General features: G+C 42.2%; 1 protein-coding gene across 2 annotated transcripts in view; it reads right to left on the bottom strand.

Moving 5' to 3' along the window:
- LOC123769465 (RNA-binding protein Musashi homolog Rbp6) overlaps positions 1-23,907 on the bottom strand; it is a 1,480,583-nt gene that overhangs the window by 21,223 nt on the left and 1,435,453 nt on the right. Inside the window, exons 9-12 of one of the 2 annotated variants that reach the window (XM_069308802.1) lie at positions 18,799-18,883; positions 11,836-11,868; positions 8,504-8,584; positions 6,364-6,929 (exon numbers count right to left, since the gene is read on the bottom strand). In XM_069308802.1, the coding sequence (XP_069164903.1) occupies positions 6,841-6,929; positions 8,504-8,584; positions 11,836-11,868; positions 18,799-18,883 (288 nt within the window). In that variant the 3' untranslated portion in view covers positions 6,364-6,840. Of the gene's footprint in view, positions 1-6,363; positions 6,930-8,503; positions 8,585-11,835; positions 11,869-18,798; positions 18,884-23,907 lie in introns of those variants that run through there. The other variant, XM_069308801.1, reaches the window with a different exon arrangement.

The following is a 23,907-nucleotide window of genomic DNA, read 5'->3' as shown; positions in this document are numbered from 1 at the left end:
AGGATCTAATTACTAGCTGCAACTCGGTCAAGGATTTTTAAGAGCCTTCGGGATCATTTGAGTGCGACGCGGTGGGCAAGGGGGGGTAGGGTGGGGTGGGGGGAGCCAGGGATCGTAAGTATGAAGCTAAAGGAACCTAAACAGAATCCCACGCTTTGTGAATGGGGACCAAAAATAACAGTGGATATCGTAGATATGAAGCTAAGACGTAGAAGAATCCTCACCAGTGTGTGAATAAGGGAATGGAAGGAAACTATCGGGAGAAAGCGCCATACGACTATATAACACTGGGAAGAGATCAGGATAAGGATTTGGGATGGGGTTGGAGGAAGAAATGGTGCCCAACCACTTAGATGGTCGGGGATTGAACGCCGGCCTGCATGAAGCGAGACCGTTGCTCTACCGTCCATCACAAGTAAGGGCCAAAATATTGTATACAAACACGAGTGGAGGGAGAAGTTTGGGAGCTAAAATGGCAAGACCTTAAATAACATCTAACAAAATTTCTTTATAGATATTCACAAAAGTTTTCCGACATATCCATAAAGATAACACAAAAAGCTTCGCAGCTTTGCAATGAATTATCTTGTGGTTAGGATTAAAATGTTTGTCCCATTAAAAGTCCAAAAACTGTGTCATTGCGTTTACAATATAAAAACATTACTCCAATAAGCCTAGGATGGAGAAAACTCCAAATATCATAAAAATAGACCTAAAAAAAAGAAAAAAAAAGTGTAGAGCAAGAATATTGAAGAAATATGCTTTTTCAACTTATCAACATTAAGAAAACCCAAGTGGAGAAAAATCTTACTTATCAAAATGTTGATACAAAAAATCCTTGCCTCAGAAGAAAATTTGAACCTCCAAAGAAAGAAAGAGAACCTTCAAAGAACCTCCATAGAAACCTCCAAAGACCAGGAAGCTGCAATAAAATCACGAGGACGAGCCTATATAGCCTGTCCTCGCTAATGGAAAATCATCTGTAGAAAGAGATCAAACCTGCATCCCTGGTTCAATCGGTAGTTTGCGTGCCTGAGTAGTCCAAGGACGCGGGTTCGATCCCATTGTATAGCCCTCACTACTTTCTCGCTAGGAAATGTTTAGTCGAAGATGGACAGCGCTTTTTTGGCTCTGACTAAATGCAGGACCAACACCAATGTTAATAGTTCTTTGTTCCACTTAAGAAAACGGAGGGTTTTTGAGTGCTAAATCAAAGATCAGTGAGGTTTTTCAGTGCTAAATCAAAGATCAGTGAGGTTTTTCAGTGCTAAACCAAAGATCAGTGAGGTTTTTCAGTGCTAAACCAAAGATCAGTGAGGTTTTTCAGTGCTAAACCAAAGATCAGTGAGGTTTTTCAGTGCTAAACCAAAGATCAGTGAGGTTTTTCAGTGCTAAACCAGAGAAGAACGAGGTTTTTCAGTGCTAAACCAAAGAAGAACGAGGTTTTTCAGTGCTAAACCAAGGAAGATAAAGGTTTCCCAAGCAAAACGTTCTGTTTTACTTTTACAAGTAGAAAAGGTTAATACTTTTACAAGGTTAATTCGTGTTTAATCAAGAAATAGTAAGGTTCATTTTAGGCTTAAGGAAGAACAACAATATCAAATTTTAAAATACATTTTTTTTGTGTAGAACCAAAGACGAACAATGTTTGACATTTGTGCTACTAGAAAGGTGCACCAGAAGATCTCCCATCCCATAAAGGCATCATATAAGCTTTCCTCTAATATCTAATACATCACTGTCCATTAGAATCTCACCTTAATAAATCTTAGTATGTAGGAGAAATACAGTATACAATACTAACTTGGTGAGTACAGTATAATCATGCACGCATTAGGATCAGAAAATAAAGTTAATATTTCAGCCGTAATATATAGCCAAAACTTCATTTTTTTTTTTAAATCTTTCTAACCAAGTGTATATATTATGTATATATATTTTCAATCGTTATTTGCTACTGTTCTGAACTCCAAAATAACAACCTTTCCCTGAATTTTTTTTTTTTTTGCAGGAGCTACAGAGTCCCGTAAAATCAATATTAAAATCAACAATAAAATGATAATACCTTAAGAGATAATTACAGCGGGGAACCACACGTGTTCCCAGACTAGACCACGAAATGAATACTTATGGAAGTTATCGCAGTTTGCATAGTTAAAAAAGTGACGGAATTGGCACTGTTTTGTATTCCACCCTGGTCTCCTGTTCTTCGTAGTCTTTTTTAGGTAAACAGCATAGAGTCAACATACAATTTTTTTTTAAGCAATCGTTGGTGCTTTATAAAGGATCTACGATGAAAATTTACAAGTTTTTGTACAAATTTTTACTTGTCGTTAAGTCATGAAACTATGCTTACATTTCTTTGATTTAACTAATCGTCAGTGGCGTTCACGGAGCGTGTCCAGAGTTAAAATATTTGTCTAAAGGTGTAGGTGATACTCTGAGCTCTTTACCTTCGCTACCTGGTAGGTAAGACAAGATAAGAGAACACGAGAGAGGGTAGACGCAACTGTACAGTACTAGGCCTACAGTAGTGAGAATCGTAGCCAATGACTGGCCCCAAAGCTACTTGTCTTCTAAATAGACTACGAACCGAATGCCCAAAGTCAGACATCGGTATAAAATCTGGTTTTAGTGGCCTAGTAAACTGCTGCTAGAATGACCGTATATATCTGGACATAAATCTAGAACAACCAGTTACTGACTAGATTAGCTCTAGTAACCCCTCAGGTCTAGATATATCTTGGCCATGCGCCCATCCCCGTGCCAAAACAATATAAAAAATTATTACATTACCACAATTAAAAGTTATTATTAATGTAAGTTTTTTTTTATTTTTACAACCAAAACATTTAGATGTGAAGTAACCTACGGTAACTACATCTACACTGAGGGCCTTCTTGCAAGACCAGGTACCTACACTAGGAGTTAGGAGGAGAAAACGTCTTATTCTACCATTAAGAGATACAGGTTAGAAGAGGAGGGGGGAGGAAATCATTCAACAAAAAAGTATCTAAAACTCTAATTATTCTCTCGTATAGAGATGTGTTTTTTTTTTTTTAATTAACATTCTTTTTTTTTAAGCTATATGAGGGAGGGGGCTTGCATTGCAAGAATTAATTAAAATTAAATATAGCAAACACACATATAAATAAAACACTAACTGCTAATTAAAACAAAAACACAAAAAAACACTGATCACAATAAACGAAAATAATCGACGACTAACAAAGCCAGCCATTACAATCTCACTAGAAAATCCCTTGCCGGCTGATAGTCCGCCGGCGACGCTGCGGCCTGTACTTGTACAAACAAGAACAAAGTGGAATGATTGGTGCATCAACCATTTTCCTAAACTTGGGAACTAGCACGCTTGTTGCAAAATAGAAACATTTAGGATGAATACCGATTCCCCGGATCAGGATTCATAGAGCATTTATGTAATCAAACTTGATTACGTCTGCTACGAAAACTTGAACGTCTGTCCTCAATCATGGTGGCTGTGTGTACATTTATTAAACCGTTCAAGAGCTTGGAAAATTGACAAACTCGAGGTAATTATTGCTATTAAGAAGCTAAGTAGTGCTTCGGAGCTCACTAAACTGTTTAATAAGTGTAAACAAAGCCACTAGGATTGAGGTTTGTTAATTGTTTGCGTAAATGTTCGATGAATGCTGTTCAGGGCAGGTCAAGGACGTTGTACTAGAACGGTGAGGTTTCGGGATTCGTGTCCTCGAAGTCTCTCTGATGTAAACGAGACGAAAATGTGTGCAGGAGGGTCACTGGGCAGGGATGGAGACCAGGGGAAACAGAGCCTATACTTCCATGTCTGTACCTCCATGGCTGTACCTCCAGGTCTGTACCTCCATGGCTGTACCTCCAGACTATACCTCCATGTCTGTACTTCCATGACTGTACCTCCAGATCTGTACCTCCATGGCTGTACCTCCAGACTATATCTCCATGTCTGTGCCTCGAGACTATGCCTCCAGGTCTGTGCCGTCCAGACTATGGCTCCATGTCTGTGCCGTCCAGACTATGCCTCCATGTATGTCACAGCACCAGAGGCCCACAGAGGTATACAGTCCTTCCTTGTAAGGAAGTTGCGGCATCTGGATTCCCTCCCTCCGTCCTGTTGTGGTCTGTGTCCTTCTGTGTGTGTTCAGTGTGTTTACCTTTGATGTATCCTAAGTGTTCTAAGTGTATCCCAACCGTTTTAAGTGTATTCCAATCGTATTATGTATATTCCAACAGTATTAAGACTAAGCTTACTGTATTTCTAGATTACTGTGTCCATAACATATTAAGTGTATCGAATTCGGCGTATCCCTGGTGTATGCAGTGTGTTCCTAGTGTATTGCTTGCGTATTCAGTGTATGTGTAACGCATTAAGTGTCCCACACACTTTGCCCAGCCGTAATTTAAATCAAGGCACTCCAATCGATCTAATAATTTATCATCACAGAAATAAGGAAACTGTGGAGACTGGGGACTCCGTGCTGCAAGTTTAACCATCGATTTTAAACCTCTAATGTACAGCTTCGTTGTGTCTTCGACTTTGCATCCGATTTGCATATCCTGATCCCGCCGCAGGAGAGTGGGAGATTAAACTAAATGGTTTTTAATTTTACGACGAATGAACAAGGTTTAAAATCGCGTGGCCGGAGTCGATTTTTTTTTTTGTATTCAGCACGTTTGCCCAGTGGCAATGAAGTGAGGAAAGTGTCATCCAACGCAGCGACTCATATCCCAGAATGGCAACTTGTGAGAGGGAGTTAAGATCGAAGTGTTCGAGTGGTGGTTATAAACACTTGGTCTTCAGTTATTTGCTTCCTCTAAAACTCTTTGGTTAGCTTCGTGAGACACTCTCAATTAACGTCAGTGCGATTCAAACATGAATTTCTATCCATACATTTTTGGGAAAAGTCACCATCTGGATTATGAGACTTGTTTGGTAAATTAAGTTATTTAACGATGGAATTCTGGAATGTTAGTTTAAATATACTAGTAAGAGTGAGTAGGGAAATATCGCCATTGGCGACCTAGCTGGCCAAATACGAAGTTAAATCAGCTGATTGCTTGTAAACCAAAATAAGTTGACAGCTCAACAAAATATCAGTCGATTGTCAGTCAACAATACTTGCCTAATCAATAGTCAAATAAGAAGTAAACTGCTTATCAGCGAAACACAGCTGATTAAAAACCAAGTTATTTTGACTTCTCGTCTGTATAAACAAGATAACCTGTGCAGGCGATGAGTCACAATAACGTGGCTGAAGTATGTTGACCAGACCACACACTAGAAATTGAAGGGACGACGCCGTTTCGGTCCGTCCTGGACCATTCTCAAGTCGACAATCGACTTGAGAATGGTCCAGGACGGACCGAAACGTCGTCGTCCCTTCAATTTCTAGTGTGTGGTCTGGTCAAGTTAACCTGTGAACTAAACGCAACTAATCTTTCTTCAACGAAACATGGTTGTAATCCAAATGATCCACAGTAAAAGAAGAAAAAGGTGATCATTCACCAAACAAACTAACTGACAATTCGTAAACAAAGCAGATAATTACTCAACAAATCAGCTTATAACTTGTAAAAACAAAATCAGTTGAATTCTATCCTTACTTCATTCTCCTATCATTAACATTCCAGAAGTCTCATTTCATATGATCACAAAAATTAAATTACAATGAACACTTGAGATTCACCATCTCTAATCTCAGAAATATATACTGTACAATAAAACAAACACACACACACACACACAAACACACACACACACACACACACACACACACACACACACACACACACACACACACACACACACACATACACACACACGTACGTATGAACGTTTGTTACGAGTTCATATATATAACACATTTTAACCATCAATCGACGCACTTAAAAAATAATCTTGGCAAATGAGTTTAGAAAATGGTTTAGCTCGAGTGTTCTTAAGATAATCTGCTCCCGCTCCTTCATATAGCTATTATTAATTGACTTAAAAAGAGTCGCAACACCAAGTCTGCGACACACAAGAGTGAGTGGATGGATCTTCAACATTAAGGATGGTATCAAAGTCATGCTCAAAAGTCAAAACATCCTTCGGTATGACAACCGTCGCCTCCTCTCTATAAATCTAAACGCAGTCTTAAAAAAAAAAAAAAGGTGACAAGTTAATTAGTCGTCTTAAACCAAAAAATCCACCCCATTTCCCCCCCACCCCCCCAAAAAAGAATTCAAGACGACAAAAAGTACAAAAGGATCAAAACCTTTGGAATACCTAAGCACGTCCTTGGGAACTACGCTGTGTTAGACAAGGCCGTTCCAAACACCTATATGAATATATATATATATACATATATATGTAGAGATATGTATATATAATATATATAGTATAAATGAAGTTGCAGCAACAAGATTGGATAGGAAGTGTCCCCTAAGTATGGAGCCGAGTGCCCGGAACAGGTCTACTTCACAGGACAGGCAACGAATGTCCTGTCTGTTCCATAAGACAGGCAACGAATGTCCTGTCTATTCCATAAGACAGGTAGCATCTTCATCAGTGTGTATAAACTTTGATCGTTATGACAATCCATATTTTTTTTTTTCCATGGGAAAGGGGGGGGGGGGAATTCTGTTTATTTTTTTTTAGGCATTATCATGTCTTTAAATGCTAACAAGAATCACAGAAGAGATCATTTCAATCCTCATGTTGCCCATACTGAATGGCAGGAGATGAGAGGGGCGCCACAGGATGCACAATAAGGTCCATAGGGTTATATACAAGGCATATGAGTTTCGGCTCAAGCTGCCACGAGTTTGGATGGTTGTTCAGGTGTGCCCAACCAGGTTTAAAGCAGGATTCAAACCGATATATTCTCCCAAAGGAAACTTGCCATCAGGCAAAATTCCAACAATTCCTGGGAAAAGAAACAAGAGAAAATCAAAATCTTGCCCTATACCTCTTAACTTCATATATCATTAAATTATTTGGATATAACAATACATTATCATAAGATATTAAAACTTGCCAAAAAAAACAGCTACATTTATCGTGAAGAGAACAGAGTTGACAAGTGACAGGAGAGAAAAAGTACTTTACTGCTTAAAACAAAACCAAAGCTACGTTTTTTTTTTTTGCTTTTGCATAAACCTTGAGATGAAAAGTCACAATAGGCCACTCCTGGGTAACTACCCGGTCACACTCCGTAAGCTATCTTGCTGCTACAACTACCTACACATAGGTAAGTACTGATAGGTAAGTACTCCCGTCAACACACCAACGACGATATGGCGAATTTTAAGGTCCAAAACAAGCTTATTGAACTATGGCTCAAAATAAGCCATTCTTTTAGTATCTTATTTGGCCTTTTTTTTTTTTATTTAAGTGAACAACTCAGAAGCCCCTTTTTATGAAAAAAATCCAACAAACGAACAAATGCATAATCCAGAGTGATTCAGTGAGCGGCAAGTGGCAAGTCCTGGCTAGCTTTTCAATGACTAAGATAAGAACACAAACATTTTAATCATTGAAAAGTTATTCCACTGATTGCCTTGGTTGATCCACATCCGTCCCCATATCGCCGAAAGGGTTAATATTAACATATTAAGGCGAAACAAAACAAAAAAATAAACCACAACAACAAACTCATTACTTACTGCTATCGCATGTACGGTTAGCTACGATGAGGCAACAAGAAATATATATATATATATATATAGATATATATAGATATATATATATATATATATATATATATATATATATATATATATATATATATATATATATATATATTGGCCTACAACAAACTTGCCGAAGGAAAACCAACTAATCCTACCAAACCCTACGGCAGAGAGAGTGTACTCTCGCTTACACAACTGCTCATTAGTTAGTTACACAGCTGGCAACAAAATGCTCTAAGGAGGTGGGAGAGGAGGGGGGGAGGGGGGGGGGGAGGTGACATGCATCAAAGCCAAAATATGGTTGTGTAAATAATTCGTCTTTCCACGACGTGTTTTTTTTTTATAATGTTATCGTGGCTATTAGAAAATATTTCAGAGTTGCTATGGTTTAGTAAATATTTTTTTTTTATTTTCAAAACTTTGTCAATATAGATCCTATGCTCGTGAACTCAACAATTGGGTGACGGCATCCAAAAATTGTAAAGAAAACTCCGTCCAAAAAAAAATTGGACGACAATATTTTGAAAAATCAATTCTCAAATGCAGTAAAAAGATCCAGTAGAAGTCTTAGTGGATCCAATGCTCCCGTGAGAAACGGGGGGGGCCAAAAAAAATAAAAAAGCTCACTGGAGCTTGCTTTGCTTTTTTTGGGGGGGGGTTTTGAAAGTTAAAAATAAAGGAGAACAATTGAGGGTTGAAGCCATCCCCAGCTGCAGAGCGAGTTACAACTGCAAGGCATGCAGGTTATAGAGGCCCACATCGACCGGGTGTGGGACACAGAGCGCGGCAAGACCCGTGTTTAAATTACCTGCAGGGTATGGAAAACCAAAGCTTGGGTAACTAGCATAGCCACGCCCTGCGTAGGCGGCGTACGCGGCAGCCTGGATACCTGCAAAGAAAACGGGAGGAAAGTTCAGATTAGAATTTGTTTTTGGGTAAGAAAACTCCATCTTTACTGATCCTTATGTCTAACTTTTAATGTTCATTGGTGACAATAGTGCTCTAGTGGTGGTCATTATGGTGAATCTGCTGGTCATTTGGCTGTCTGAACTTCGATCTACTTTAATTATAAAAAGAAGTGAACAGATTTTTTTTTAGACTAAGGCAAGTAGCTTTGGAACTACTCTTACTAGACAAATAGCCATGGTGCTGGTCATGCAGTAACACTCCTAATCAAGATTGTATTAGCTCAGTATTGCATTTACTCGAAAAATGTTTTCTAATCTGGATTAGCATATAAAAGCTTAAAAAATCTAATAAATACCCCGGGCAGCAGCCTGATGCTCCGTTTTCTAACAAGCCCTACAATGACGCTGCTAAAGTTACGTGCGGAAAAAAAAATCACAAACTACTGATAACAACTTTCAAGATTACTTTCCCTGATTAAGGATAGTGAAATCAATGATAAGATATAAAGAGCAGTGCTCCAGAGTGTTACTTTAGGAGACCACAAAGTGTTTCATGCTGATGCCTGAGGTATCTGTTGGGACAAACAGAAGAAACCACGCCTCCTTCCAACCTGACCCGACGATTTTTGTCTCTTAAATTATTCATCCTCTTCCTCATTATGATTTACATATATACATTACAACACGCTTTACCTGTAATTTGATTTATTTACTGATTCTTTAACTAATCAGATGTCAAATGCCATCAAGCTGACCATCAGTAAATATGCCACTGTAAATGTGTTGCAAAGTTAGTTTTTTTGTATTAAGAAGAGCCATCAAGTCGAGCCTCCCTCTCTCTCTCTTACATGGAAGTGCCACAAAAGCGGCACTGGGGTCGAGGCACTCTCAGGTCGTCCACATCACTGCAGCACATCCAAAATGGGTCGTCAACTCGCCTAGGAACTTTCACCTGGCCTAGGGAACCTCACTTCACCTAGGGAACATGATCTTGCTCGGAAGAAGTGAACAAGGGAAGTGAAGTTTAGCGTCGCAGTTGACTGCAATAATGGGGGAATCTGCATGATAATACCTGAGTAGATTGTGCCATCGTGTGTGTGTGTGTGTGTGTGTGTGTGTGTGTGTGTGTGTGTGTGTGTGTGTGTGTGTGTGTGTGTGTGTGTGTGTGTACGTGTGTGTGTGTATGTACGTGTGTGTGTGTGTGTGTACATGTGTGTGTGTATGCGTGTACATGTGTGTGTATGCGTGTACATTTGTGTGTATGTGTGTACATTGTGTGTGTGTGTATACATCTGTGTGTGTGTGTGTGTGTGTGCGCGCATGCGTGTCTGTATCTGTGTGTACACTCAACAGAACCTCTCCCAACTTAAAAAACCCTGAAAACACACTGAAGACGCCTGCAACAGACTGCAATGAAAGGTACCTTCACCTGCAATGCAATGGACGACACTGAATCTGTGTTTACATCACCGTGTTGTGTCTGATGTCACTGCATCCACACATTATTTTCCTGTAGAGAATACCCTGTTTGTGTGTGTATCTCGGTAGCTGCCCGTGGCTGCTTGCTGGCCCCTTGCTTCAGCCTTATTGAATAGGGGGAGGGGGGGAAAAACTGCATTATACACAATACTTACATAATTATAATACTTTCTTCCTCTTGGTATTCCAAGTTTTTCCATTTGTAACTTGAGTATACTTCCACAATCACTGTATTTAGATAGCAATAGTTGAAACAAAGTTTACAAAGTTCACAAAGTTATATCCAACTGTACTCGTGTATTTACATTCAGTTTACATGTAAATAATGTATTTAAGAATGAAGGAGTTGTGGAGTGTATTATTATACAGCTTATTGTATCATGCCTTGGAATTATTATTCACGAATAAACCTGTTTATCTGATATATTCGCACTAAATCCATTTTAATGTTGTTTGTCACATGATGCACAAACGTAAATCTTAGTTAAATGCATCACTGGATTTGTCTGCATAAGAATATGTTCCTCTTGAAGTGTTCCTGAAATGTGTATTTTCTCTGTGTGTGTGTGTGTACGTACATGTACCTACCTCTAGGTACATGGATGGGCAGACTTCAAACACTCGTTTCGTATGTGTGTTGTAAAACACCATGTACTCCTTCCTGTGTGTGTGTGTGTGTGTGTGTGTGTGTGTGTGTGTGTGTGTGTGTGTGTGTGTGTGTGTGTGTGTGTGTGTGTGTGTGTTTAGAATGCAAACAGGTGCCCCGAAATAATCAATGATCCCAACAGTGATCTCAATGCAGCATTAATCATTTGTATAGTGACCAATCGATACCTTTTCAATGATCCACCGACACCTGTAGCGACCCATGGACACCTGTAGCGACCCATGGACATCTGTAGCGACCCATGGACAACTATAGCGACCCACGAACACCTGAAGCGACCCATGGACACCTGCAGCGACCCGCGAACACCTGTAGCGACCCACGAACACCTGTAGCGACCCATGGACACCTGCAGCGACCCGCGAACACCTGTAGCGACCCACGAACACCTGTAGCGATCCATGGACACCTGTTGCGACCTATGGACACCTGCAGAGACCTACCAAAACCTTAACTACCTAAACACACACAGCTAGAGAGCAGTGACAAACCTTCCCTGTGATTGCAGATATAAAATACTTCTAAAAGGTTAGTCCAAATACCGATTTAGTTTCTTTTGGTTACACATTTACAATTTCGATGACTTTCGTTTTCTCCGTATCTGAACAAATCAAACAGAAAACGAGGGTAGACTGAAACGTACATTTCCATAACTGTGATGGCCAGCTAGAGACATTGAGTCTTTTTTTATTTTATTTCTGAGGCGCATTTCGGGTCAGGCTCGAGTGTGGAGGCTCCAGGAGGCTACACTACACGAGGAGCATTTTATACGGATAAAGAGGGTGAAGAGAAAGAGGCGAGAGAGGCAAAGGAAGTGAGGTGCTTCTCACCTTTTGCTTTCTCTCTCTCTCTCAATCTCTCTGGTATGGATACCTCTAGGTACTATTTAACAGCTATTTACAAAGAATCTACTTTGATGTTTTTGGTTTTTGTACAGGTATTTTTTTTTTTGTTTGAAAGATGGCGGCATAAGTGGGTGCCTGTGTTAGGAAGAGTGTGGTGCAGGAAAAAAAACAAAAAGAGAGAAAGCTTCCTCGCGTAGTGGACTCCTGGCTGGCAAGTATAGTAACAAAAAGAAATACATACCATCAGGGAGAGCTCCCAGCGACCAAACTAGATCTAGAACATTTGAGAGGAAAGAGAAAAAGAACTTAATCAGACACCTTGTCATGAAGGCATTCAATATGAGTTGTCAATTGTGATTTGCAATTGAAAACTTAAAGACACAAAAAGGTTTGGATGCCCCAAATTAGTTGAAAATCTAATGGCATTAAATGACTATAACCCACTCTTGGGAGTTAAAACAATGAGATCTCCATGACTGAATCAGTATTAAAAAAAGGCCCCCATCAGGGACATGTAAAACATTCTCACTACAAAGAGGTATGCTATAGACCCGTTATTGGTCACTGGGAGCCGGTGCCAAGCTTGCTGTGCCGCTCACCAGACAATCGAATTGAGAAATAGACTTTGATAGTGTACTGGGCCGGCTAGAGACTCCAGTTGCTCAAGATTGGGATCTCCACCTTGACTAGACGGTGTTGCCTGTTCCCCACTGTGGCCCTGGCTATGGAAGGGGTATACTGTACACACACGCACACGCACACTCACACGCACACGCACACTCACACACACACACGTAAAGAGGTACAGAAATAGCGCTGAGCCGTCTACAAGGCAGACAGGTCGCCTGAGATATATTCTGTCCACTTTGGAGTAAAGCATAATTTTCAAGTTATTTGCATTTTTTTCACATTTTTATTTTATTATTTTTTTTTTTTTTTGCTTTTTTCTTCCTCAGGGAAAGAAGACAGTTGACGATCTGATGGTGCTACTGTTTTCTAAAAGGTCTATGTCGGCTCTACTAGCTATAAACACTACTCTAGAAAGGGGCTAGAACTAGATAAAGACAAACAGTGAAAGTACGTTCAAAATGTGGTTTATTCTATCAACAGTAATGATACAAGGCTTGATGCCTATGGTAAACTATGGTTGAGACTATCATTGGCACATGACATTACTTAAAGATTCAAAGGCCTCTTTAATGGAATTTTCAGATAACCAAAACCCTGTCATTTGGTACCAATTAAGTACTAAAAAATCACATAGGCCATTTATTAAAAGCCTTGTAAGTGCATTGTCTCCTATACGCTTTCTTTACTTAAGATGCCGAAGGCCCGGGCCCCCACTCCATAAGTACAAGACATGAGTAATGATATTCACAGCTAAGTCCTCTCCTGTATAACTGCAGGGGAATACAAGTGGACCCATGTCGTACAAAGACGAGATAGTTTTAATTCCTCATAATAGCAGGCACGGGCTTGTGGTCTATAACAATGTTATTATATTTTTTTTTCTTTTTTTTTCTTTTTATATTTCTAATGCCTTCCTCGGTATCTGAACCACAAGAGCTGTTTTAGCTGTATCATCCTTAGTATCTAGTGCTATACTAGTCTTAATTCTCTCTAAACATCTACCATTCCCATTCCTTTTACCGTACCAACGTAAATGACTAAAATAGAATTAAAAGAAAAGAAAAATAATGTAAAAAACTGTATATATATATATGTATATATATATATATATATATATATATATATATATATATATATATATGTATATATATATATATGTATATATATATATATATATATATATATATGTATATATATATATATATATATATATATATATATATATATATATATATATATATATATATATATATATATATATATTAATATTTTTTCTCATTGCTTTTTATTATTATTATTATTATTATGACCCTTGCGTGTCAGCCATTGCGACAGTCCTCTCAAGCTACTGCATTACAAAATGGGTGCATATTAAAGCACTCTTCGTATGGGCCTAACAAGATATGTGAACTCATATGGGTGAGTGACTACAGGAACTCGAATGGATCACCCTCACTCGTACGTATCTAGAAACTACTTAAAATGTCCAGTAAAAAAAAAAAAAAAAAAAAAAAAAAAAAAAAAAGTGGAATTTTCCCCTATACTCCCTCCCTCCCTCCCCTCCATTTTTTTGGTTCATATCAACCGGTATAGTTAAGGTACGTGTCGTCCGACTTGTGAAACAATTGAGCAGGAACACATCTTCTCTTACTACGGTGCTAGATAAAATCACTTCGTTATATCTGGTAATTGCACCCCCCCCAAACCCCTAACCCCTAACCCCCAGGCCCGTGCGATGTATACGGACGCACTATCGACAGAAAGCTAGTCGTTCAACGTCCATCTCAAACCTCCAATCACAAGAGAGGGGGGTCTCCACGAAGCTTAACAAACGCTTAAATTCCCCCCTTGTCATGTGTTTTGACTAAAGCGAGCGCTGACGTCCAGTGCCCTAAGACTCGCCCTCTTCAGTGTTTGCGGTTGGAAATCGCCCGTTGAAAATCCTGTGTCGATGGCAATCATATAGCCACACCACTGATGGAGGAGGGAGGGGGGGAGATGGGGGGGATTAAGGGGGAGGGAGGGGACTGGATATACTATATATTCCAACGGTTTGACACCACCCATTCCCTACCCGCCCCCTCCCTCTATCCCATCCCTCCTCCTCCTCCCCATCCACTTGGGTATTTATAGCCTAGTTATATCCATTTCAAACCACTATCGCAAAAAAAGGGGAGAAAATATATATATATATATTTATTTCGTTTTAAGGATCATATTTGATTAGTTTCTCTACTGATTAGGTTGCTACCACATACTGATTGGCTGCTACTATACACGGATTGGTTTCTACCATTCTTTTGTTTTTTGTAATTAGTTGCTACAATTAAGTTAGAGGTTGCTACCCTTTAATGTACTGGTGGCTACCATCTTACTTCACTGGTGGCTATCATTTTGAAGTTACTGATCTCTACCATTCAGTTCATAGGTGCCTACCATGTACAGCGCTGTGCAGCTGTACTGGCTACGAGCTACCGCTGTTGACCTACCAGAAAAGAAGCTTTGCATGATGCCACTACGCTCCCCTACGCTTGGTTAATACCTAGTTTGTATAAAAGTATAAAACATCTGATCTAGCGATGATAGTGTGCACATAAGACCCCTCTGCCGTATCTACTTGAAATGAACAAATACCGGGAACTCTTTAATCTACATTTTTATTTAATCTACATTTTTATTCTTTTTTTTTAACTGGCAAAGGGGTATTGATCACGTTAAAATGAGTTAATTTTTTGAATTATTTCAGCAGCTTCAACCCCCATCAGTGAGCCGATGAGTCAGACTCTCTCTCTCGAAATGACCACCACAAACCCAGTCATTGCATAGACGTTTTGATGGCAGTTTCTTTCCTATCTTAAAAAAAAAACCTTTGGATTCGGATGCTAATTTGATTTTGATTTAGAGAGTTTGATCGTATGGTTGCATTAGGATTGCCTCGCTCGCCAGAAAAGTGAAAGAATGTGTGAAGACATTACTGTATCTAAGAAAGCAAAAAGGTTTCTTTAACGTGACTGATTTTTCACGGCTTCTATTGCGAATTTGATGGATTAATGAACAGGATAAAGTATAAATACTCTTGAAGTGCGCTAAATACATAAATTAATTGCCTGAGTGGTTGTCCCTGATGAAACATTATTAACACACTGATCTGCTCTTCAGGCTCAATGCCCAGAACAATGTACTCATTCTTTAACTCTTGTCGGAAGTGAAGCCTTAGGCATTTATACGCAAATTCTACCTTTTTATAATACTCAAATTCATATTAAAACACTACGATAAAAATGTTTATACGATTCAAAGGACACTTGCAATATTTTATAATTCCTAACTAGATACTTCTCGAGGGTTATATATACTCATGTGACATAGTGAAGGGAGTGGCTGTGTCCCACTTCCTGCTATTCTACCTCGAGGGAAAAATAGGCTTCAAATCGAAACCAAAAAATAAAAATAAAAAAATGAATGAAAGTTAAGGTACCACAAGTTTGAGTAGATATATATATATATATATATAGAAGGCTATAATCTACAGCGTAACCATCTATGGTCTGTGTTACAACTATGGAGAGGGGGCGCGGGTTTAGCCAAGCGCAACACAAAATAATAAATAAAGAAATCAAAAGACAACAACATATAGAAGACAATGTGAGCGTACAGAAAAAATAACACCAGAAACACAGCTGTGAACTATCACCAACATTAACGCCTATGGTGGTCGACGGCAGCTGGTGGGAGCCTCACACTACCGGCCCAGCTGTTCACACCGACCAATTAAGGGGTTAACTATACGCAGTTTTAAAAGTATACGACTTTCCTATACCGGTATCCAAACCTTTTTATGCAAGACATATAAGTGGCTACGTAGGTACTGTGGCCTCTTAAGTACGTGGCCTGTAATATTTTAAGTACTGTGGCCTACGTAAGTAAACTTGGTCCACGTATATACATGGCCTATATTTGTATAAGTACCGTGGTAGAAGCAAGTATCTCGCCCGTGTCAATACGTGGTATAATGCAGTACTTTTAATGCGCAGGTGACATGATCCAGGCTGGCACGGACAAAGGTCGGGTACATGAGTGTGCGTGCCAGCGTGGTAGATGTCACTGCCGCTCATGTGCGTGCCAACATGCCTAGAGGGCACAGGGCCACCCGTCACTTGTGTCTCTGTAGTGCCAAGAGTTGACACTGAGTTAGGATTCGACACTGTGATAGGCGTCGGCTCGGTGCCACAGGATGAAATGTGTATACAAGTTGGCAGGTGAAGTACACGGTGTCAGAAGCCGCCACAGTGATTGTCATTGTGCCATGCAGTGGCAGACATCAGCATTTTGTCAATCATCGACATTGGTGTCGCATGTAACTTGAGTATCAGAGGTCACCGTCATATGCATCCATAGTGCCAAGTGCCACGATAGAAACATACAAGCGAGTGACATACCGCCAAGGCGTCGAACTCCACTCTAGCATAATACGTCACCAGAGTGACATGGCTTGCCAGAGTATCATGTCCAGAGTGCCATATGCCACCAGTGCCGTAGACCACTCTAGTGTTATATATCACAATGTGGGACATATGATGCCAAAGTGCCATGCAACACCATAATACCATATAACACTACACTGGCACACAGCACCATAGTGCCATTTGCCACCAGAAAGCCATAAACCACTGTTTCATACGTTAGATTCCAAATGTCACCACAAGGCCGTATGCCACCAGTGCCAAAAATCCATCAAAGGACCGTACGTCACCTTAATGCCAGCATCTCGTGGCACCATCACCATACACCCCCCACAGTGCCAAATTCCAGCAAAGGGCCATAACAAGTGATGAAAGTGAAGAGAGCAACGGGTGCCACATAAGAACACGCTGTCTGCAGATTACCACGCACAGGGCAGGAAAGGAGAACAGATCTATGACCTATATACATCAATACATCAGTTATCACTTCCATTATTATAGCAGCAATGTTCCTTATCACTTATAGATGTACTTCACAAGAACTTCACCACTGAACTTGACAACAAAGGGAAGACAAGACATCTAAGCTTTGACATTGAAGTGAATATTTAATCTCTCATTTGCATAGACATTGGAAAGAAGTGAATGATAATATTGGAAATCATTGAATAATATATGCGGTCATTATTACTTGCACAAACTAATACAGATAAAGCCCTAACACATCCCTACCCGGACGGGTAGTGGGACCACACATAGCATCGACCGTTCAGGAAAAAATAATTAAAAACCATCCAGCCTTCCCATATAAGGTAACGTGACACTGCCTGGAACCATGTCATGCAATAACCGGCCAGGAGGACCTTGGCCCGCGGGTCAAGGTCCTCCCGACGGGAGCCCGTTGGCCGCTGTACACAGATTCCTCTCCAAGAGAACCAATTTGAGCGCAATCCAAACTTTACTTGGTTAGTACTGAAAACTACTCAATACTCATGTTAATTATGAAAGACTAGCAAAGGAAAATAAAATAAAAAAAGGGAGGGGGGGTGATAAGCGGTGACTAGAAAATAAGATAGTGATGTGACAACACTAAGGGGTAACGTTAGCTTGTGTACGGGCAGTGGCCTCGAGGGCAGCCAGCACGTTATTTGGTGTAATCTTTGGCCTGTCAGGCAGCGCTAGCGAGGGGAGGTCACCACCAGTCCCTGAGAGGAGGTCAACGCCGGCCCCCTGAGGGGGAAGGTCACCGCCAGCCCCTCCACAGGTCACACCTAGACAAAGTGAAGGTCTTGACCGTCCCAGCCCCGCCTGAGTCATAGTAATGATGCCCCGCTGCCCCAGGTGCCCGCCCCCTCGGGGGAACACGCAGGGCCACGCGGTCACCACCCAAGTAAAGTTTGTGTCGCACGCAAGCTTGGCTCGGCAGCTATGGTAGGCTAAACGCTACATTCCGGAAGCGATTCGGCCTGGCCGGCACTAGCCAGGCCGGAGCCCGGCCAGCCACCAGCCAGCTCGTCCGCCCCACTGATGATTATTATTGCTGGGGGGCCCCGTGGCCAGCGGCGGCTGCTGGTGGTGCTGCTGCTGCTTCTGCTGCTGCTGCTGCTGCTGCTGCGCCTACTCCCACGGTCCACGACGCCCCGGGGCCCAGGCGCGGGAGGGCGTGGGCGTGGGCGTTCACAGGCCCACGGGGATGGGGTAGGTGGGCACGGTGAGGCCTTGCATGCCCAGAAGGTTGGACACGGAGTAACCCAGCGAGTTAGTGGTGTTGGTGGCAGCCTGTTGCGTGGTGAACGCCACTCGCTTGCAGCCGCTCATGTCCATGGCGTTGGCGGCGCCCACGCCCACGCCCGCGTCCAACCCATACATGGCGCCGTAGCCAGGTAGGCCTGTAGCCAGGTGGCCGGACACCATGCCGCTGGCCGCAGCTGCCGCCGCCGCCGCTGCGCTAACCGAAGCCAGTCCTCCCAGGGACGCATGGGTGACCTGTGGCAGGCTGGTCAGCGGCATCTGGCTAGATGCGGCTGCGGCAGCTGCGGCAGCAGGTAGGGAGTAGGGCGCGTAGCGGTAGGTGGCGAGGGGCGGCACGGGCGACACCATCACCAACTCACCATAGCCGCCTCGACCGCCGCCCCGTCCGCGGCCCACACTGGTCGGCAGCATCACCTCCTTGGGCTGGGCCTTCTTGCACTCCACCTGTGGACACACCACACACACCTGTTATTATCACCTCTGCCACACCCGTTCATACACACCTGTGATACTCCGCTTCTTGTCATCACCAGCGACACACACACACATGATCACTGGTGATACACATAGCCAGTTATACACACCTGTTACCTGCAAACACCTGCAGACACACTGCACCTGTAATGGTCATTAGTGATACACATTTTATTACTGATATCAGTGAGCTTACCTGTTCTTGTAGTGCTTGAGGAACACACACATACACACCTCTTGTGTCACGGAGTTCCTTGCCTAATATATCACTGAAGCTCATCTGAAAGTGATCCAACTAATCTGACCCTAATATAGTTAGGCCCTGATTATTTGTATGTATCTTAAATTAGGTTACTGTATTAGGAAATGTGTGTTATTGAATTATTAATTAGTGGCATATTTAAACAGCTAAGACAGATTTAAACTCTCAGACAAGTTCTCTAGCATCTCTAGACACCTCTAGCAGATGGTGTCTGCTAGAGGCCACATTAGGTGCTAATAAAATTGTGTTAAATGCAAAAGAGTCATCATTAACCACTATTACTAATAAAGAGTTATTGGTGACTGAGCAGATGCTATTTGATGACTACAAAGAAGGCGCTAGAGCCTATCTACCAGCATTGTACACTCTACATTCAATCATTTCAAAAGCAAGTTTGATATGTACATAAATGTAGATAATCTTAAACATTAATCTACTCTCGAAATCTGGAGAAACCTTGAAATTATAGTCAAAGACAGATTGGGTATCGTAGTTAAGACTTGTTATATATATTGCCGTGAGGTACAAGGGGGGGGGGTAGTTACCCCCTTGGAATAGGTATTCTCAGGCAACCCGCACTTACCAATGGTTAGCGGACCAGGCTTGGGTGACACGTGGCCCGCTCACCACGTGTCTATTGTTTTGTAAACAGTGTATGACTTTCCTAGAGTGCCTTTAGTGACCCCCCCCCCCCCACCTGTTGCTGTGGTGCCTCGAGGAACACATTTGTTGCTGTGGCGCCTCAACGGGCTCATATACCTGTTGCTGTGGCGCCTCAACGGACACTCACCTGTTGCTTTGGGGCTTCAACAGATACTCAACTGTTGCTGTGGGGCCTCAACGGACACTCACCTGTTGCTGTGGAGCCTCAACAGACACTCACCTGTTGCTGTGGACCCTCAACGGACACTCACCTGTTGCTGTGGGACCTCAACAGACACTCAACTGTTGCTGCGGGCCCTCAACGGACACTCACCTGTTGCTGTGGACCCTCAACGGACACTCACCTGTTGCTGTGGGCCCTCAACGGGCACTCACCTGTTGCTGCGGGGCCTCAACGGACACTCACCTGTTGCTGTGGGGCCTCAACGGACACTCACCTGTTGCTGAGGGGCCTCAACGGACACTCACCTGTTGCTGTGGTGCCTTCAACGGACACTCACCTGTTGCTGTGGGGCCTCAACGGACACTCACCTGTTGCTGTGAGTCATGTGGTATAGTGGCACTTCACTATAACTGTTACAATAGTGACTATATACACTCGTTATGGTGACACACGCCTGTTACTATGGTGATATATGGTGACACATGTAATACATGCCCGTCATAATGACACATGGAAAACCTGTGTAGCGCACACAACGCTTGGGTACACGACACCTAATACCTCAACACTTGGGACTCACGGACTCGAATCCGGGCCTCACGGACTCGAATCCGGGCCTCACTTGCGCGCCAGCCGTGCCGGCGCTATCCGCTACATCACATAAAATGGACACACACACAGGCGCACACTTTCGTATTTATACGTAAAAAGTAAGTCCATGAACTGAGTTTGCTACATCTACAAAGTGGCCACACTTCTTGAAGCATTAAACACGAAGAACTGAGACGTCTGAGAATATGGAAAGGTGCTAGAAATAAGATAAATCTAGTTTCCTGGTTCAACAAGTTAACAAAACCAGAAAACTAGAACAATGGGGAATATGATCACTGTGTGGAAGATATCGTGAAGTATTCAAGGTTGAGAATGTAAGCACTACCTTTCAAGACTATATATGATAAGTCACTTAAGGATAGGGATAGTGGTACTAAATAAGCGATACAAGCAAGCAAGCACGCACATACAAACGTGCTTTTTCCTCTTTTTTTTTAGTAATGAGGATGAAGAGGCACAGGCGAAGGGAAAAAGTTAAAAAATGAGAAATACAGTGTGAGTTATGATGCCCGGCAGGCTGTCCGCCTTGCTGACACTATGTGTGAGTGTCAGGGTCTTCACACACACACACACACACACACACACACACACACACACACACACACACACACACACACACACACACACACACACACACACACACACCAGAAAATAATACGTATTAAATACAAGATTCTATGGCACTAATCCCCAAACAGGAAGTGAAATCCAAAGGTTGTGAAGGCATCTAAGTTGTATCGTTCCTCTTCCACGTGTTTCGTGGTTTGCGAGAGGAACACCAACAGAGTTAAGAATGGGAACCATCCACCTGGACAATCAGGGATCACAAGCATCAACTCCAACATTTGCCCAGATGCCAAGAACCAACCCCAGGATCTGCCCAGATGCCATGAACCAACCCCAGGATCTGCCCAGATGCCAAGAACCAACCCCAGGATCTGCCCAGATGCCAAGAACCAACCCCAGGATCTGCCCAGATGCCAAGAACCAACCCCAGGATCTGCCCAGATGCCAAGAACCAACCCCAGGATCTGCCCAGATGCCAAGAACCAACCCCAGGATCTGCCCAGATGCCATGAACCAACCCCAGGATCTGCCCAGATGCCAAGAACCAACCCCAGGATCTGCCCAGATGCCAAGAACCAACCCCAGGATCTGCCCAGATGCCAAGAACCAACCCCAGGATCTGCCCAGATGCCAAGAACCAACCCCAAGATCTGCCCAGATGCCAAGAACCAACCCCAGGATCTGCCCAGATGCCAAGAACCAACCCCAGGATTTGCCCAGATGCCAAGAACCAACCCCAGGATCTGCCCAGATGCCAAGAACCAACCCCAGGATCTGCCCAGATGCCAAGGAACAAGGCCAGGTCCTGGCCAGCAGCCACGGATCAACTCCCAGGATCTGCCCAGAGGTCCTTCATAGAACCAGGTCCTTGGCAACTAGACAACCTTAATGATGGGAGGAAGAAGGCACAGACCGAGGGAGGAGACGGCACAAAACTCCAAGACAATGAAAAGGGAAGTCGTCCAATCAACGATATTTGAAGTCATCTTAGCGGCGATAAATGTAAGAAAACTTGTTAAGTGCTGACCACGCCTGTCAGCTCAGAGACGGTGTCACAAAGACGCCTGTCCTTAGCTGTTGGGGAGTGAGTGAGAGAGAGAGAGAGAGAGAGAGAGAGAGAGAGAGAGAGAGAGAGAGAGAGAGAGAGAGAGAGAGAGAGGGGGGGGGGGGGGGGGGGAGACTAGGGAGAGAGAGAGAGAATGAGAATGACAATTACCTGATCTCCTTAATTCCATACATCTGCCCGAGGCTCTACGAGTTCCTTCAACTGACGGTCCTCATCAATCACTCCTTCGCCAGCCCTTCAACTTAAGATCAACTGCACGAGGGGAATGTGTCTCCTCAACCTCTCCCCTCTGTCTATCCTTACATCTATCTTGTGTACTTTTAACTCATCTGCTGTGTGTTTTTCCTACACTTATTCATTCATCCCTCTTCTTAAAACCCCTCTCCCCTCTCCCTTTCAATCATCAACCCCTTCTATTCTCCCAGTGATCACTCACCCTTCGCGGTAGATTAATGGTTATAAGCTGTTCAACTTCAACGTGTTTATAAATATAATAATGGAGTACAAAATAAAAGCTTGGAATAGTCACGTGGGGTACACCACTGTTTACACTGGGAGAGGACATAAAGCTTCTCGGGGCATTACAAGACATTGGAGTTACACCCCTCAGGCCCTCAGGTCACACGTTTATGACAGTATAACCGTATTCCACCGTATTCAACCGTATTCCACCGTATTCAACCGTATTCCACCGTATTCCACCGTATTCCACCGTATTGATAACGGGGAAGGCAAATGTTTCATGTTGGAGGACACACAACAACCTGCTTGTACACAGAAGCAGGTTGTGTGTACTCCATCGCTTGTAATGAGTGTGCATGTGTTTGCACCGGTCAGACTGGCAAATCTCTTTCCTCGCGTTTAAAACAACATTCATATGCTATTCGTACACCCCAGCACTCCAGTGTATTGTAGTTGCATTCCAGTTTATGCGATCATTCTATCGACTTCACAGGGGCAAAATGTATTGTTAAAAGTAAGGGTTTTGTTGAACGAAATGTGATCGAGTCTGCTCTGATCAAACATTGTAACAACAGCCTTAATGTGAGCCCCGGTATGTACAAGTTGGATCCCCATATAAGCCTCAATATAGCACGTCAAAACAATATAGCATCCATATAACCCGTATTACACTTTTATATATCTTCCAGTTATGGATATTAATAGGGGCCTCGTATGGGCCAATAGACCTTCTGCAGTTACCCTCTTCCTTATGTTTCCACTCCCTCGCCCTTTTTTGTGGTCAGGTTTTTATGATCATTGTTATATATATATATATATATATATATATATATATATATATATATATATATATATATATATATATATATATATATATATATATATATATATAATATAGCCAGAGGTGGTACTCCTTTCCATATATATATATATATGTCGTACCTAGAAGCCAGAACGCACTTCTCAGCCTACTATGCAAGGCCCGATTTGCCTAATAAGCCAAGTTTTTATGAATTAATTGTTTTTCGACTACCTAACCTACCAAACCTAACCTAACCTAACTTTTTCGGCAACCTAACCTAACCTAACCTTTAAAGATAGGTCAGGTTAGGTTAGGTAGGGTTGGTTAGGTTCGGTCATATATCTACATTAATTTTAACTCCAATAAAAAAAATTGACCTCATACATAATGAAATGGG

Source organism: Procambarus clarkii, chromosome 63 (genome assembly GCF_040958095.1).
Source record: "Procambarus clarkii isolate CNS0578487 chromosome 63, FALCON_Pclarkii_2.0, whole genome shotgun sequence".
NCBI lineage: Eukaryota > Metazoa > Arthropoda > Malacostraca > Decapoda > Cambaridae > Procambarus > Procambarus clarkii.
The sequence above is the reverse complement of the archived record's forward strand: the minus strand, read 5'-3'. Positions and strand labels throughout refer to the sequence as shown.